The sequence below is a fragment of the Chlorella variabilis genome, assembly GCF_000147415.1.
Source record: "Chlorella variabilis unplaced genomic scaffold CHLNCscaffold_25, whole genome shotgun sequence".
In the NCBI taxonomy this organism is placed as follows: domain Eukaryota; kingdom Viridiplantae; phylum Chlorophyta; class Trebouxiophyceae; order Chlorellales; family Chlorellaceae; genus Chlorella; species Chlorella variabilis.
Genome location: NW_005435063.1, coordinates 77,384 through 94,231, shown reverse-complemented (window position 1 = coordinate 94,231; position 16,848 = coordinate 77,384). Strand labels below are relative to the sequence as shown.

The following is a 16,848-nucleotide window of genomic DNA, read 5'->3' as shown; positions in this document are numbered from 1 at the left end:
CATAGTTCCCGGGCAGTGTGCCACCCAGGCAGGCACACAGCCTCACTCACGCGGTGGAGAGGGCACCGAAGCCGTGCTGGGCCGCCGCCAGCTGCGTGCTGAACGCCTGGGGGGGACCGGCCGGCGGCGGCGCTGCCACAGACCTCACGCGAGGCATGCGACACGTCCAGCGGGCCGCTGAGACGGAGAGGGAGAGGTTTGGTTAGCGATCACATACGGAACATAGGATTGACGGCCTCAGACCCTCGGCTCGCATCTACTGAGACAGTAAGCAGCTTCCATTATTGCCAGCAGTGCAAGGAGCGCAATTCCGCACATTGCATGCTTCCTTGATCCCAGCGTGCCCAGCATGCGTTGGCGGCGGCCAGCCTGTCACAATTTTGAACAAGCTGGATTGCAAATACTATATTCAGGACACAATTCAGTGCACGTTGACCCTGACCAGGGCATTGGTGAGGTACTGCCCCTCTGGGTAGTTCGGGTCGAGCGTGTGGTCGGGCGCCGCGCCCGCCAGCCGCAGCACCGTGACGCGCCGCCCCGCATCCCTGGCCGCCCCCGCCAGCATGGGCACGAAGCCGCCGCTCTGGCTCATGGCGCCGCTGCAGCTGCACGTCATGAGCAGGCCGCCCGGCTCCACCAGCTGGATGGCCAGCGCATTCAGGCGGCGGTACTTGCGGGTCGCCTTGTCCAGTGCCTTGCGGCTGGGAGCCAGCTTGGGCGGGTCAAACACCACCAGGTCCCACCGCCGCCGCTCGGCAAGCGCCTGCGAAGGGGAGGGGAGCCGGGGCGGCGGCGGCGGGTCAGGCACGCACACTCATGGCGGGCGCCAGCAAGGGGTGAGAAGGCGGGGCCGAGCACATCGAGAGGGGCGCCGGCCGCATGACATGTGCTGTGGGTACACACACACGCACACACTCGCACACGCACACACGCGCACGCACACACACACACACACACGCGCGCGCCTGCTTCATGAACTCCGTCACGTCGCCCCGCACAAAGCTGCACACATCCTGCCAGCCGTTGAGCGCCGCGTTGCGCGCCGCCAGCTCCACGGCGGGCGCCGAGGAGTCCACCCCCAGCACCTCGCCCGCGCCGCCCGCCGCCGCGCTGAGCGCAAAGCCGCCCGCGTAGCAGCACAGGTCCAGCACGCGCAGGCCAGAGGCCAGCTGGCGCACCTGCGGGCAGGCAGGCGGGGAGGCAGGCGGGTGCGGGGGAGGCGCCATCAGCGGAGCGAAAGCCCAGCCAGGCGCGGGGTGCCCCGCCGGGGCCGGGACACCCCAGCCAGGAACATTCGCAGGCAGGGCCGGCATGCTGGCAACCCACCGCCGCCCGGTTGTCCCGCTGGTCCGCGTAAAACCCGGTTTTCTGGCCGTAGGGTGCCGCCAGGTATTGGATGCCGTTCTCGACCACCACAGCAGTGAGCTGGGCTGCTGCTTCGGCTGTGCTGCCATCCGCACCATCGCCTCCGCCGCTGCTGGAGGCAGCGCCGCTGCTCTGCTGCCGCTCGGCGCTTGCTGCTGCGGCTGCGGGCTCTCCTCCCGCTCCGTCCCCTGCCTCGTCTGCTGCACCATCTGCCTTGTCGTGTGCCCCACCCGCAGACCCCAGCTCCAGCCCCTCCTCCCGCAGCATGTCGAGCGCGGGGCGCCAGATGATGCTGGAGAGGCCCGTGTGCTGCCGCAGGCTGGTGCAGATGCTCTCACGGTGCTTCTCCACCCAGGCAGCTGCAAGGGGAAGGGAGGCGGGCAGGTAGGGTGCGCAGAAGGACCTTGCTGCTTTGGATTGGGCCAACCGGCACACACACACACACAAGCACACACAAGCACACATCAACACACATGAACTGTGCGGCTCCAACCGCCGCACCCGAGGACGCCACCACCAGGTGCTCCCCCAGCACATCTACAATCAGCCCCGAAAGGCGGTCGCCCTCGCTGTTGACCAGGCGGAACACGGTAGTGGCGCCGCCGCCCTGCCGCGCCCCGGCTGCCGCTGCTGCTGGGGCAGGGCCGCAGCGGAGGCCCAGCGCGGCACGCAGGCGCACCGCCTGCTGGATGCGGGCGCCGACCAGGGCGTGGAGGTCGGGGCGCTGCTGCAGGGCGCCGCCGCCAAACACCTCGTCCGCTGTCTGCATCATCCTGCGGGGCAGCAGCGCGCCGCGGCAGCAGCGCCGCAGGTGTGGGAGCAGGCAGCAGAGCAGAGCAGAGGAGGCGGCAGCGCAGGGCTGGAGCTGGGCAGCAGGCGGCTGGAGCGCTCTGCCTCCGCCTCACCTGACGCGGAACATGCTGCTGGGGTTGAACACGCCCCATCCGATCGTCTTCTCGCTGCCGTCGCACACCAGCACAGCATCGCCGGCCTTGGGGGCGGGGCGCCCCAGCACCCGGTCCACAGCGCCCGAGTACACCATGGGCTGCTGCTGCTCCGCAAACAGCTTGGACTTGCCGCCCTTGAGCACCACGCGCGGCAGCAGCGACTGCCCTTCACCCTGCTGCTCCTCTTCCCGTGGCTGAGGCTGCTCCTGCTGCTGAGGCTGCTTGCGGGGCTGGTCAGAGTGCTGCTGCTGCTTGCGGGCGGGAGCGGCGGCGGGCGGGCCCTTGGGCGCCGCCGCTGCGGCCGCTGCATGCATTGCGCTGCGTTGGCATCGCCGTCCGCATGCCGTCCCGGCCAAGCGCAGGCTGCTGGCAGGGCCGCAGCGCAGCCCCACCGCCGTCAGCACAAGCATGTGCCCTTGCATGTGTGTGCCTGCACTCAGGTGGCGTGTGCCTAGACTCAGGCGGGTGTCGGGGTGTCAGAGAACAGGAGAATTGGTCTTATAAGAAACACGCTGCTGGGCCTGCTGCCAGCCACTCTGCGCAACAGCACTCTTGCATTGCAATCGCCACGCCTTGCAATTGCAAAGAGCTCGTGCATTGCCTGGTGGCAGCATATTTGGCCAGCTGCAGCCTCCACTGCGCTCCCAGAACGCTGAATTGCAACATGGTCCTCACGCTGGAGCCATTCTCTTCCGCGACCTCTGTGCGGGCTGGCAACCGATCTGGGTTCAACATCAGCTCCCTGCAGGCCCCACGCCGGCGCGCGCAGCAGCTGCATAGGTGGGCGCCGCACATGTCGCTCTCCGCACCACTGGAACCACCTGAACGCGGTCCTGGCATGCTGCAGGGTCGTCCAAAAGTGCAAAGCGGCGGCCGAGGCCTCCGTGCAGGCGGGGCAGGCGGCTGCCAAACCTACCGCCGCCGCCGCCGCCGCCGCCGCCACCGTGCCAGCACCTGCAGCCCCCGCGCCCAGCAGCAGCGCTGCTGCTCTCACCTACACATCGTACGAGGGAAATAGCTTCTACGTCCAGTTCAAGTCGGGTAGGTCAGAGGCAGAGGCAATCAGGGAGAGACTCGACGGTGGGCCCCGCCCTCTCCTGTAGCACCGCTCGGTGTCGCCGACCTCACCTGCCCTCTCCTGCCCCCAAACACACAACGCCGAATCGGCTGGTGCAGGCATCAACGTGCTGGTGGACCCCTGGCTGGTGGGCAAGCTGACCTTTGGCGGCCTGGAGTTTGTGTATGCGGGCAGCAAGCGGGTGGCGCGCCCCGAGGCGGTGGATCTGGAGGCGCTGGCCGCCGCCACAGACGTGCTGGTGCTGACGCAGGGCATCGACGACCACGCGCACAGGTGCGTGTGGGACGGGGAGAGGAAGCGAAGGGACAGGAAGCCGAGGGACAGGAGCAGGCAGGGCAAGACAGAAGTGTATTGGCACGGCGTGGAGCTGGCTAGGACAGCTGCGTTCTCGGCTGACTGCCGCTGCCGACGGCCGCCGCTCCCTGGCACCCGCAGGCCCACGCTGCAGCGCCTGCCCAAGACGGTGCCGGTGGTGGCGTCGGCGTCGGGCGCCGCCGTGGCTCGCTCCCTGGGCTTCCGCACCGTGTACACGCTGGGCACTGACCAGTCGCTGACGCTGGGCGGGCTGACGCTCCAGGGCACCGCGGGTGAGCCAGGCAGCCAGGCCTGCGGCCCAGGCGCACCCCCCGGGGTGTGGTTGGATGGTGGATGGGGATGTGGATCGTTAGGGGAGAAGCCGCCGTGCGCTGCACTTGATGCGGGGTGCGGCAGGAGCTGTGCCAGGGTCTGTGTGCCGCCCCCACCTGCCCTGCTGCCCTGCCCCCTGCCCTCGCGCGCCGCACCGCGCAGGCGCGCTTGTGGGCCCTCCCTGGAGTCAGCGCGAGCTGGGCGTGGTGCTGCGGGACGACGCAGAGGGCGGCGCCAGCCTGTACTATGAGCCCCACGCCGACTACCTGCCGGAGTCGGTGCGGCGCGCGGTGGCCAAGGGCGGCCCCGTGGATGTGGTGGTGTCGCCGCCCTGCTCCCAGAGCCTGCTGGGCTACCCGCTGGTGAGGCGGGGCTGCCGGGCTGGGCTGCGGAGGACTGTAGCAGCCTGGCAGCAGCGCTTCGGGGCACGCTGGTTGCACGCCGAATGTGGGTTGCAGCCAGCGTCGGTGCTTGCGCCCAGCCCGGCCCAGCCCGGCTGCTGTGCCCGGCTGACTCCCCTGCTCCCTGCCCTCCCCTGCCCGCAGGTCAAGGGCGCCACCGACAGCCTGGACCTGCTGCGCCTGCTGCGCCCCAAGGTCTTTGTGCCGCTCATGAACGCCGAGATCGACCAGGCGGGGCCGCTGGCGGAGCTGCTGGTGGAGGAGGGCAGCGTGGAGGAGCTGCAGCGGCAGCTGGCGGCGCAGCCCGACCTGGCAGCAGTCAGGGTGGCCCTGCCCACGCCCGCGCAGCCCATGGCGGTGGTCCTCTGATGGCGCGGCTGCCGCAGCTTGGGTGCAGGCGTGGTTGTGCGCGGCAAGCGCTTCCTGTCACGGTCGGCGCGCGTTGCGCAGAAGGAACCCACAGTCGCCGCCAAGCGGCTCGACTGCCGCCTTTCATAGTTCATTTCATTTTGATTGCATTGCATTTCATTGTGCCGTGTGGAGGATTCCAGCTCTGTAACCTAACTTAGGCTGAGCCGTCGCTCGCCGCCACGGAGCCGCCATGTGGCGCGCCGCCATGTGGCGCTACATTCTTTTCAACCACAGCCCCTGCGAGTCCGTGGCATTCTCTCTGATGCAGGCAGCCATGTGGGGCCGCAGCTGCTGTGCACTGCTGGTCGCCTTGTTTGGAGCAGGTGCGTGCCCTGGCCGGGTCGTTGACCTAGGCAGCTCCTAGCAGCTCCAAGGCAAAGAGCCTGCAGCTGCATGAGCGGTTTGGCCTGCTTCTGCACGCAGTTGCATCAGGGCCTGTGGCACCAGCACTCGGCGGCGGCGGCGGCGGCCAGAGCGGGCGAGCTGCACTGCGCCGCCCGCCTCGCAGGCTGCTCGTCACAGGCAAGCGCACAAGCTGTTGTGATGTCGCCGGCAGCCCGATGCTGCCGCGCTGTGGCTGCCGCCAGCCAGCTAGGCGCAATGCACATGCTGGACACCCCCCTTCTGCCTCCCCTTGGCGAAGACTTCATTGGCAAGGATCCGCGCGGGGCGGATGTGCGGGGGTCGGACGTGGTGGGGGCCGACCCGGTCGGCCTGGACCCGCTGGGGGGCGGCCGCGGGCGCCCCACACAGCCGGGCAAGGCCCCCGCCGCCGAGGCGCGGGCCGCGACACCCGCGACGCCCGCCAACTGCACCACTGCGGCGCAGCTGGTTGCCTCCAACCCCAACACCACCGTCCTGGAGCAGCTGGCCAAGGCAAGGTCGAGCCTGCATGCGCACCCGGCACGCGCTGCCTGCTGCCGCATCCGCCCCATCACGGCGCGCCTCCCGCCCCGCACGCACCCGCCGACGCCTGGCGCCACCTCCCCGCAGGCCTCTGGCCTGGCCGGCTACCTGGGCGACCCGTCCCGGGTGTTCACGCTGTTTGCACCCGACGACATCGCCTGGCAGTCCTTCTTTGAGGGTGCGCCTGGCCTGGCTGTGGATCCCCTCGCTGCCGCTGCCGTCGCCGTCGAGCAGCCGCCAGCGGAGCTGGCTGGCGACGTGTGGATGGCGGCTGGAGGGCCGGCTGCCTGTCTTCTGCAGCCACCAGTGGTATTGTATCAGCCCCGCCTGCCCGCACCTCCTGCCGGCCCCTCCTTGCCGCCCTGGCGCAGGGTTCAACCTGACGGCAGATGTGCTGGCGGCCGACCGGCAGCTGCTGGAGGCGGTGCTGCAGTACCACGTGGTGCCGGACCAGGCCCAGAGCCTGACCAAGGTGCGCTGGGGAGGCGCTGGAGGCTGCCCGCGTCGCTGCCGCTGCGCAAGGCTCGTGCATGCGTGCAAGCCGCCGGTGGAGCAGCGGATGGGTGGGTGGCACTGCGCAGCGGCTGCCAGCCGGGCTGGCCGCTGTTGCTGCAGGCGCCCCACCCCTGCTTGTTTGGCACGTGTGGCGGCGGCGCGCAGTGGAGCGACAGCCTGACGCTGCCCACGCTGGCGGCGGGGCAGGTGCTGGGGGTGCGGCTGCCTACAGCCACCAGCCCCAACTACTTTTTGGAGGGCGCGCAGGTGGGAAGGGTTGGGAGCAGGCTTGCAAGGCAGCCCTTGCACTGTTTGATGCCCAACGGCGGCTTCTGCTTCCCTGCGACTTGCCGCAACGGCCTGGGGGCCCGCCCGTCTCCCCACTCGCTGCACCGCAGGGCTACATGCTGGGCGCCATCCTGCAGCCCGACCAGCCCGCCTGCAGCGCTCTGGTGGACGTGGTGGGCAGCGTCATGATCTCCAATGCCACCGACGTGCTGCTCACGCAGCGTGGCCTGGTGGCGGCGGGCTGGGCAGCGGCGGCGGCGGCGGCGGCCGATGGGCGAGTTGGGCGGCGGCATCTACCGGCGCCGCCGGCTTGCTCCCAATGACTCACTGCACTGTCGCTTTCTCCACCCTGATTCCTTGAAACTTCGCAAAGACCCTTTGAGCTGATGCACAGAGCAGTACAGTTCGGGCAGTCCAAGGAGGAAAGTACTTGGCCTCCAATCCTCTCCCCCTCGACCTCCACTCCTTATACTCCAGCGGTGCAGACTAGCTCCTTCGCAGGCAGGACGGCATGAAGTCTGCCGTGATGATCCTGGCCCTGGCCCTGCTGGCTGGCTCTGCGCCAGGTACCCGCAGCCTGGTCGCCCCTGCGCCTGCCTGTCCATGCCTGCCTGCCCACAGCCAGGCCAGGGAGGTGGTGCAGGGATGGGCGGGCAGGGAGATGGGTAGACATTGGGCGGTCCCGTGGCGCGCGCCCGCCTCGCCGCCGGCGCGCCGCCCGCCAACCTCTCTGTCTGCCCTGCTGCAGGGGCCCAGGCCTGGTGGCATGGAGTCGGCGCCGACACTATCTGCGACCACCCCTTCCTGGCCAAGTGGATTCCCAAGTGCAAGCCTGTGAAGCCCAAGGTCATCAAGGGTGAGGCGGCGGCCGGATTAGCGCTCCCGCAGGGGTGTTGATGCCGCGCGTGCGCTCCCAGGTGCTGGCGCTCACTGCATGCAGTGCCCTGGTGCACCTCGGCAAACCTCCCGCCCTCCCCCACGTTGCCCCTCCTGCTCCTGCAGTCATCAAGGAGGTGCCCGTGCCCGTGCCGACGCCACCCCCGCCGCCAACTCCCGTGATCAGCGCAGTCCCCGCCCCCCCGCCCGCCCCAGTGGTCAGCGCCGCGCCTGTGCCTCTGCCCGTCCCGACCGCCGCCGAGGCTGGCGCCACCGCCGAGGCCGGCGCCACCACCACCACCACGCCCACCACCACGCCCACGGTGGGCTGATCTGGACTGTGCTGCAGCCGTGTGCTCCGCTCCCATCATCCCGGCCTGTGTGCTGCTACCAAGCCTGTCCCTGCCCCACCCTTCCCCTCCTCTGTGTGCTGCCCCTTCCCTGCAGACCACCACCCTCTGCCAGACGGTGGTGGATGTCGCCTCCGCTGACCCCGACCTGAGCACCCTGGTGGCCGCCGTCACGGTGAGGTGGCGGGGACGCGCGCCACCCCGACTCCCCATCCTGCCTTGGCCTTTGGCCTGCCTTGCTGCTGGGACTGAAGCACAGAGCTTTGGGGTGACGGGTTGAGGCTGCGCCCGCGCGTTCCGTTCCGCCTGTGAACACGTTACGTGCCCACCCACCCACCCGCCCCGCCCCTGCCGCTGGCTGCAGGCCGCGGGCGCCGCCGAGTCACTGGCCTCCCCCGACCTGGTGGCCACCATCCTGGCCCCCACCAACGCCGCCTTTTTGTCGCTGCTGGAGGCGCTGGGCGTGACGGCACAGCAGGCGCTGGCGCCTGAGTTCCAGCCCCAGCTGCAGAAGGTGGGCGGGGGCAGCCGGGGACCGGGCTGCCAGCCGCGCCTAGTGCTGCTGCCGTGCGCACACCACCGAGTGCGCTGCGGAGCCCCTGGCACTGCCTACCTGCGCCTTTGTCCCCCTCCAATGCGTTGCCCTCTCAACACACACATCTTCTCAGCCCTGCCTCCCCGCTCTCGCCTGGCGCAGATCCTGGCCTACCACGTGGTGCCCGACGCCGCCGTCACCGCCGCGGAGCTGACCGACGGCGAGACCCTGGACACCCTGAACACCGGGGAGAGCGTGACGGTGGGGCGGGGTGGGGTGCCACGGCCCTGCACTGCACGATGCTGCTGATGCCATGCCACCAGCTGGGGGTCTGGCCCCCATGCGCCAGCTTGCGCAAGCTGGCCCTGCCTTCTCCTCCCTTTCGCCACCCCACCTGAACCCTCCTGCCCGCCACCTGCCTGCCTCCCCGCCCGTGCAGGTCAGCAAGTCGAGCGCCGGCGTGGCTTTCGTGCCCTCCCTGGACGCAGCGCCCCCCGCCCAGGTGGTGGAGGCTGACATCCCGGCCTGCGACGCCATCATCCACAAGATCGACCAGGCACGCCCTGCCTGGCCAGCCCTGGCCCTGCGCAGCACCCCTGCGTTTGTCGGTCTGCCCGCAGCAAGCGCCCGCCGTACACAGCACTGCCGGGCCTGCAGCTTTGCTGTCTGTCGTGTGCCCCCCCTGCGCCCACACCCGCTTGGCATGCATCACGCGGCGCTGCACTCACGCAGCCCTGCGCCGCCATGCCTGCCCTGCTGCCTCTTGCAGGTGCTGCTGCCCGCCAACGCCTTCCCCGAGGGCGTCCCTGTCGAGGCGGAGGCTGGGGCGGAGGCGGAGGCTGGGGCCGAGGCCGATGCTACTGCGGGCGCCTCCACTCTGGCCAAGGCTGCCGCCCAGGCTGCTGCCCTGCTGAAGAAGAAGGAGAAGGAGAAGCCCGTCCCGATTGAGGTGGAGGAGCCGACGGGTGCCAGCGCCAGCGCCAGCGCCCTCGCCAGCGCCACGGCGGGCTAGATGGCCTGTGCTCGTCTGCTCAGTATTGACTCCTCTTACGCTTGCGGAGTAAAGTAGGGCCCTTTCTATTGTGGAATGCACTCATGCAAGCACCCCCACCGAGCGTTGACTCACCGACGCATTGCCCCTTGCTGCACCCCCTCCCATTCTTCCCGATTCTTCATTCCCTCTGCATAGCGCACTAGCGAAACAGGCTTATGATAGGAACATGACAATGCCTTGCTTGATTGATGTTGCGTGTGAGACCTGCACAGATAGGTCTGTGAGAGCTCAAGGTGCAGCTGGCGCGCACGCCACCTGCCGCCGGCGCTGGCGGCGCTGGTGCTGGCGGTTGCATCGGACGATGTGCAGCCGGGACTTGCAGTAATGAATTTTGCAGTGGAGTGCAGAGGAGGGGCTGATGAATACTATACTGCTCGACACGTGGAAGGTACCGGCTCGGGGCGCGGCCGCATTTCAACCCTTCTGTAGCCGCATCTGCAGCTCGAGCTAGCTCGCCAATTACCCCCGCCTTCCTCTTGTCAGCAGCAAGGAGGGCAACAGCCCTCTCCTACTCTTACTCCCCGTCAAGGCAGCTTGCAGCCGGCTCCGCTGTCGCCCTGAGGCTGAAGAGTCTTTCCAGTAGCTCGCAGGAGCGCTGTACACGCGTCTGACAGCCAGCAAGGTGCCGAAAAAATCTGTCGCCGGCAGCTTCGCCCTCCGGGAACGCAATGGGTTTCAAAGGACCCATCGGCTACACAGTAGAGGTGGGGAGGAGGGATCGCGAGAGGTGCAGCGCCTTCCCGCCAGGTGCCTTGCACCCACCTCTCGCAGAAATTCCCTCCCGCGCCCCTGGTGCTCTGTTCTCCAGTTCATCAAGAACCAGATAGACAAAAGCAAGGCGGGAGATGCAGCTCCGGCCGAAGGGGGCCCTGCCCCAGCCCCCAAAGGTGGGGCTGCTCCAGCACCGCCAGGCCGGTTAAGCGGGCACAGGGCGTTGCCAGCGGGTTTCGCCGCATTACATCGCTCTGACGCTGTCTGTATTCCTGCAGGGGATGCCGTCAGCCTTGAGCCCGCAGCGCCCCAGCGGAAGGAGCCTCCCGCCCAGCCTGCCGCCCCTGCTGCCACCGCTGCCAGGTGCGCTGCGCACAAGCGCGGAGCCGACTAGGTGCTGCCACTGGCTGCCGCTGCTGCCCGCCTCACCAGCAGGAGCCGTGCGCCTCGCTTCTGCAACATGCGTGCAGCCCCAAGCAGCCGGCGGAGGAGGGCGGCTTCAAGGGCCCCATCGGCTACACGGTAGAGGTGCGCCAGCTGCGCGTGCCGCCCCGCCTACCCCCGCCAGCTGTGCGTGCCGCCGTGCCTACCCCCGCCAGCTGCGCGTGCCGCCGTGCCTACCCCCGCCAGCTGCGCGTGCCGCCCCGCCTACCCCAGACTCATGCTGATCCCAGCCTGACCCCTGCCTGCCTGCCTGCCTTCCTGCCTGCCTGCAGTTCATCAAGAATCAGATGGACAAGGGCAAGGCTCCGGCGGATGGCAGCTCGGCAGAGGGCAAAGGTGGGATGCCGCTGCCCGGACTGCGCGCTGCACAGCCACAACACCAGGCGGGCTGCATGCTGATGAGCATGCTGGTGCTTGCCACCCCGCAGACGGCTTTGATAATGTGCCGCTGGACGAAGAGGCGATCGGCAAGGCCGGCAGCCCCGAGCAGTCGGGTGTGCCGCGCGACGCGGCCAACGCCCGCTCCAAGCGGCTCGCCACCAGGGCCATCATGATCATGGGCTTCGCCCTGGCTGTGGGTGGGTGCGCCGCCGCCGGTTGCTGCCGCCGCTGCGTGTAGACGGAAGACGAGAACAAGGAATCCAACTTCACACATGACGCCCCACCACCTCCTCCACACCCCTGCAGACTTCACCATGAGCCTCATGTCCATCCAGCCCCTCTACTACGTGCTCGACGGCCCCGAGCACGTGTATGGCCTCACCTTTGGCTCCTACGACCTCACAGCCATGCTCTTTGCGCCCTTGTTTGGCTACTGGACTGACCTGACGGGCACATTCAAGAAGCAGGTGGGGTGGGCGCCCGCCCTCCCTGCCACCCTGCCCATCTCCCATGCCGCCCTGCTCCCCCGATGGGCGTGCTGACTGTCCGCACCACAGGCGTGCCCGGTTGGCATGGCCACGGGAATGGACTCTTGCTGATGCTGGCATGCCGGCCGCCGCCGCAGATTGTCGTGGGGGCGGTTGTGAATGCCATCGGCAACCTGCTGTACGGCTTTGTGTACCTGGCCGATGCCTGGTGGCTCATGCTGGTGGCAAGGTGAGGAGTCCCAACTGAGCGGCCGGCGCACTGGCGGCTGGTGCCATGGCCGCCCTGCTGCGCTACCAACCGGCCTGTCTCTCACTTGTGCTTGCCTGCAGAGCCATTGCGGGCGTGGGCGCCGCCACCCTGGGAATCGGCAGCAGCTACGTCACGCAGACCACCACCTCTGCCAGGCGCCAGGTAGGCGCCCTGGTCCTTTGGCGCCCTGGTCCTCTCCTGCAGATGCCTGGTTGCTTGGACGGCTGGCTGGGCGGCTGGCACCACGCATCCCAACCCTCACCGCCACCAAAACCATGGTGAACTGCACATCGGTACTGCAGATTGTGCTGGGGTGGTACAGGATATCTCAGAATGTGGCCCGCATGGTCGGCCCCTTTGTCGGCTACCTCTTCCTAGGCCTGCCCAATGTCAGTGAGCCGCACACCCCAAAACCAGCCGGCAAATCAGAGCCTGGCCTGGCCGTGGCAGCGGTGCTTGCTGCGCTGCTGGTGGCGTTGCTGCACCCGCCGCCGATTGCATGCCGTGCTGTGCCTGGGACCTGATGCCGCGGCTGGCTGGCTGGCGCAGGTCAACCACGGCTCCTCTACTGGCTTGAAGCTGTTCAACTGGTGCGCCGCCTGGCCGTGTGTGCTGCACAAGGCCGTGCATCCCTGCTGCCTGCCTTGGCTGCCTGCTGAAGGCCTCCCTGTCTGCCCCGCCGGCAGGTACACAATCCCCGGCTGGGCCGCTTTTGCCCTGGTGTCCGTGGTGCTGGGCCTGTTTGTGTGGTGGTTCCGGGACCCCACTGACGAAAACGAGCACCGCGTGCATGTGAGTGCTGCATGCCCAGGAAACCGCCCGCGAGGGTGCAGTGCGTGTGTGAACATGCATGCCCCCTTGTACCCTGTACCCTGCACAGCCCGATGACCCCATGACCCAGGGCCCGCCCAGCCCCGAGCGCATCGCCCGCTTCCGCGCCTTCACCCTGGGCTGGCTCCTCCTCAGCTTCCTCACCATCTTCTCGTGTGCGCAGCTGCGTGGATGGCGACAGAGCAGGCAGAGGCGGCTCGACCTTGTCCCCGGCGTGGTCTGAAATTCGCTGCCTCTTCCCCCGCCCCCCGCAGTTTCCGGGTTCACCGCCAACCTCTTTGCGCTGTTTGCCGGGCAGTATCACCAAGTTACAAACCAGGGGGAGAATTGGAGGGTAGGCGGGCACCCTGCCCCGGCATCGCCCATGCTGTCGTGACGCATGTGGCATCCCCGCCGCCGGCGCGGAGCAGCCACGCCGCCCGCCTCCGCCCTGTGCCTGCAGACCTACATCGGGATTGGCGCTGGTGCCGCGACTTCTGCCTGGACCTTCCGCGTGATGATCAAGTGGATCCCGCATGTGAGCAGCAGCAGCAGGCAGGGGGCGCAACAGGACACCTGGCTGCCCGTGCGCTGCTCTCGCGGGTGCCCGCTGTGCTCCTCCACTCTTGGTGTGCCTGCTCCCTTGCTGCAGTGGTGGGAGGAGCGCAAGCTGTGCCTGCTGAGCAACCTGCTGCTGCTGGTCACCTGGTGAGTCGTTGCCGGCTGGCTGGCGTTCACAGCAGGCGCCTGCTGGCAGTGCCGCCTTGCACCCTGGTGCCCGCGGGCGCTGCGCCATCTTTGCTGGCCGAACCATCGCAGCCACCTGCCTCACCCAAGCCGCCACCCCTCCCCCACTCCCCCCCAGGCTGTTGGTCATCCCCTATGGCGGCTCCACCTCCATCCCCTCTGATGTGCTCTTCTACGCCTCAACCGCCATCGCCGGCTTCACAGGCAAGCACGCGCGCGCGCCGCCGCCCGCCACCTGCTGTGCCGGCGGCATCGCACCGCAGCCCTGCTGCCACGCCATGCCTCGCATCAGCATACGGCCCACTCGGCAGCAGGATGATGGCCAACTGTGCGCTGCTCAGCACGCCCGCCGTCGTGCTGCACCAAGCTGCCTGGCCCCACAAGCGCCCCGCCTGTGGCCGCCTGCAGTTGTGATCAACCAGGCCTCGCTGGAGACAGTGTACTCCAAGAAGGTGACTCAGTATGCTGACGTGGTGGGCGGCAAGATTGGGCGGTACATGGGAGCGTACTTCATGGCCAGCTCAGGTGCGGCACGCTGTACCGGCGCAGCACCTGCCTGCCGGCGGCAGGAGGAAAGGCCACGCCGCCGGCCGCCGGCAGCTGGCGCCAGCTGTCGGCCCTGCTGCGCGTGGCTCCCCTGCGCGGTGCAGCACTCCTCCCGGTGCCATCCTGCCGCATGCCGTGTGCCCCCCTCGCCGCAGCCGGGCGCTTTGCGGGCCCCCTCGTGGTTGCGGGCGTGACGCGCATGGCCACTCCCTCTGGCGAGACCAACTACTGCACCGATTGGGTGACCGAGCCTGACGGCAGCTTCTCGTGCAACGGGCCCCCAGACCAGCAGTGCGTCATCACGGGTGAGCCAGGGGGGGGGCTTGCGGCGGCAGTGGCGGCGGCGGGCGAGGCTGGCAGCGGCACACGGTGCACCTCGCACCGCACCCCATCCCGCCCCGCACGATCGACCACGCCCGCCCCCTTGCCCGCCGGTACCGCCTGCAGGCGACCAGTACTACATCTTCGGCTGCGTGCTGTACAACGTCATCCCCATGTATGCAGTCATGGCAGGTGCGCAGACCAGGGAGGGGCAGGGGAAAGTGGAGGGGGCACCCCCGGCCCGCTCCTCCCCTGCGCCATGCAGCCCGCATGCCGGCCGGCCTGCGGAGTGAAGCCGACGCCGCCTGTGCCCAGCCTGCGGCGCACCCCCTCCCCTGCTGCAGCGCTGCAAGCGGCCATCGGTGTGGGACTGGTGGTGCTGCTGTGGAAGAACTGGAGCTACGAGAACGAGGGTCCGGCGGCGGCGGCGGCAGATGCCAAGGAAGCCGAGCCGAGCGCCACCACGCCCGCGTCCTGATGCCGTCGGGTGTCCACCCATTGCTGCTACAAGGGGCACAGCCGCAGGCCATCGTAGACCGTGGGGTGATGGCGCTGTGGCATGCACCGCTGACTTTTCTTTCCGTTGACAAACTGTTCACACGCTGAGCATCCCGGCGCCGCACCGACTTTCCCTTTTGACGCGGGCGGCGACCCGGCGGCTGCATCCCCAGATGCTGTGCTGTGTCGCCTCTTGTTCCCTTGCCTGTCCACCCATGTGCCTGCTGTCCACCCATGTGCCTGCCTAGCCGGAACGCGCCGCAGGGCGGTGCACCTTGTGGGGGCGTGGGGCGCATGGTGCAACCCCAGGCAGGACCGAGGCAGTCCTGTGCCTGTGCTGGCGTTTGTGTTGGGCTGCCCTGCTCATGCACCGCGCTGCGCAGCTACCTTCTCTGCCTGATTGTAACGCAATTCAAGCAGTGTTCCCAGCAGTTCACAATCACAGCTGTGAGATGCAAGCATTGGGCCAGTGACACCCACAGGACAGGAAGGAGCGTGGCGGATCCGTTTGAATATCATCCGCCAGAGAGCGCTGGTGCTGCACTTTACTGTACTGCACACGGGCGGGGCCACCCCACCCTAAGCTGGTTGTGCCAGGGGGGCCCAGCCGCTACAGGAACTCCTCCCCAGAGGCGGGCAGCTGGCCCAGCACCTGCGGCAGCGGGCGGGGACGGCGCGGCTGGGGGCAGGGGCCTCGGGACGGGCCACCCAAGCGCAGGCGCGACGCAGCCGCCCCTTGCCGTGGCCTCCCCCGTGCTCCCCTGCCTGCTGCCTCTCCTGCACTCCCCCTGCCTGCTGCCCCCCCCCTCCCACCTCTGGGTTGTCCACCTCCTCCAGCGGCACCAGCAGGCCCTGCCCCTCCGCATACGCCACATCCTCGCGGGAGGCCACGTGGCGCTGCGTGATGCGCGCCCCGCTCATCCGCTGCGCAGCCGCCGACCGCTCGTACCTGCGCGGGCACGGCACGCGTGTACGCAGCGGGGGGTACCGTGTTTCTGCGGGAGTGGCACCACACCGCCGCACCGCAACGCTGCCCACCACTCGGCGCCGCTCGCCTGCCACCCTGCCCCGCCCCGCCCTGCCCCGCTCGCCCTGAAGAGCCCGCACTGCCCTGCCCCATTCCACACCTCCCCCACCCTCCCCCCACCTGATATTCCTGAACGTCTCCACCGCCGCCGTCACGCCCAGCCGCGTGCGCCCGGTGGCAAAGTCCACCGCCGCCGCCGCCGCCGCCACCTCGCCCTCGTGCGCAGCAGAGGCGCCGCCGCCGCTGCCCTCCCGCTGCGAATGAAAGGGCATTGACAATACTGACAATCGTCTCACGCAGTGGGTTCTGCTGGTTCCTTCATGCAGGGCGAGGGGCGGAAATTAAACAAGAAAACGAAAGGATCCGAGAGGGGCAAATAAGAGACTTCTGGCCATATGTTGTGTTGCGTCTGTGGGGCGTGGCCGCCACGCAGGGCGGCATCCGCGCATGGCAGGTGCCGCCACCACAAAAGCTGCGGCCCGTGACAAAACATGGTGAGAGACATGGGTGCTATGGTACATCGCAGGCGGGCAAGTGCTGCAGCCGCGGTCGGCCTGCGGGGCTGCACAAAACTTGGGCAGCGGGCCTCTGAGCAGCCTCAGGCCACACAGGCCCTGGGGCCGCAGCCCACTGCTGTGCGACGTTGGTCTGGCGGGATGGCATGCTGAACATTCATTGATGCGCTCGCGCTGGCGGGGTGGCCTGCGCAGGCGGTACGGGTGCGGTACAAGGCGGTACGTGCTTGCCGCCTCAGTACAGCCGCTCCAGCACCAGGTCCACCATGAGCTCCAGGCTGCGCTTGGCGGGCGTGTCGGGCAGGCAGGCCAGCGAGGCGAGCGCCAGGTCGCCCTGCTCCCGCGCCAGGGTGCGAGCCCTGCACAAACACACGCAATCAGGCAACCCAGGCAGCGGAGAGGGGGTCAGGCGCGTGGGGCGGGCAGGCAGGCAGGTGCGCCAGCAGGCGCAGCGCTTGTGCACGCGCTCCTCCGACATGCGCCCCTGCGTGCCCATGCCAGGGCCCCCGCCCCAACCCTCCGCAGACCCCGCCCTCACTTGTCGATGCCGCCGCCCAGGCTGACCAGCTCCAGCGCGCGCTGCAGGCTGCCCTCCTCCTTGAACCGCCCCTGGATCAGCTGCAGCAGGCCGTCGCCCACCATCTCGTCCTGCACGCGGCGCAGCAGGGGGGGCCAGGGGCAGCGGCCGGCGAGGTGGGCCGGCAAGGCCACGCGGCGCGGGGGAGGCAGCCGGGGTGGCAGGGAGCACGACCTATTGGGAGGGCGCGCTCCCTCCAA

At 68.8% G+C, this 16,848-nt stretch overlaps 5 protein-coding genes across 5 annotated transcripts in view; 3 read left to right on the top strand and 2 right to left on the bottom strand.

Moving 5' to 3' along the window:
• Nucleotides 1–433: 433 nt before the first annotated feature.
• On the bottom strand, nt 434–2,461 carry CHLNCDRAFT_8704 (hypothetical protein; the record flags this gene model as incomplete). The annotated part of the gene is made up of 6 exons (XM_005843927.1): nt 434–751; nt 954–1,178; nt 1,327–1,466; nt 1,596–1,724; nt 1,867–2,138; nt 2,271–2,461. Coding segments are annotated over 6 exons (1,275 nt in total), but the record flags the coding sequence as incomplete, so codon positions are not given.
• Nucleotides 2,462–2,976: 515 nt separating this feature from the next.
• CHLNCDRAFT_139469 (hypothetical protein) lies at nt 2,977–4,787 on the top strand (the record flags this gene model as incomplete). Its single annotated transcript, XM_005844013.1, has 6 exons — nt 2,977–3,092; nt 3,160–3,353; nt 3,489–3,663; nt 3,826–3,977; nt 4,180–4,379; nt 4,563–4,787. The coding sequence occupies 6 exons, from the start codon at nt 2,977–2,979 to the stop codon at nt 4,785–4,787; spliced, it is 1,062 nt and encodes a 353-aa protein (XP_005844075.1).
• Nucleotides 4,788–5,429: 642 nt separating this feature from the next.
• On the top strand, nt 5,430–9,291 carry CHLNCDRAFT_139468 (hypothetical protein; the record flags this gene model as incomplete). The annotated part of the gene is made up of 12 exons (XM_005844012.1): nt 5,430–5,913; nt 6,107–6,207; nt 6,351–6,497; nt 6,629–6,796; nt 7,024–7,084; nt 7,267–7,374; nt 7,521–7,717; nt 7,842–7,919; nt 8,109–8,258; nt 8,442–8,540; nt 8,719–8,883; nt 9,049–9,291. The coding sequence occupies 12 exons, from the start codon at nt 5,430–5,432 to the stop codon at nt 9,289–9,291; spliced, it is 2,001 nt and encodes a 666-aa protein (XP_005844074.1).
• Nucleotides 9,292–10,001: 710 nt separating this feature from the next.
• Nucleotides 10,002–14,509, top strand: CHLNCDRAFT_139467 (hypothetical protein; the record flags this gene model as incomplete). The annotated part of the gene is made up of 21 exons (XM_005844011.1): nt 10,002–10,037; nt 10,142–10,220; nt 10,323–10,407; nt 10,515–10,572; nt 10,761–10,824; nt 10,917–11,066; nt 11,176–11,336; nt 11,495–11,586; nt 11,688–11,769; nt 11,910–11,996; nt 12,157–12,197; nt 12,294–12,399; nt 12,488–12,593; nt 12,693–12,772; nt 12,881–12,955; nt 13,070–13,125; nt 13,283–13,404; nt 13,573–13,689; nt 13,866–14,015; nt 14,158–14,223; nt 14,376–14,509. 21 exons carry the CDS (start codon nt 10,002–10,004, stop codon nt 14,507–14,509), a joined length of 1,947 nt encoding a protein of 648 aa, XP_005844073.1.
• Nucleotides 14,510–16,306: 1,797 nt separating this feature from the next.
• CHLNCDRAFT_49140 (hypothetical protein) overlaps nt 16,307–16,848 on the bottom strand; it is a gene marked incomplete at both ends in the record, with an annotated part of 3,132 nt that continues 2,590 nt past the window's right edge. Inside the window, 2 exons of the mRNA XM_005843926.1 lie at nt 16,307–16,430; nt 16,610–16,838. Of these exons, the coding sequence (XP_005843988.1) occupies nt 16,307–16,430; nt 16,610–16,838 (353 nt within the window). The remainder of the gene's footprint in view (nt 16,431–16,609; nt 16,839–16,848) is intronic.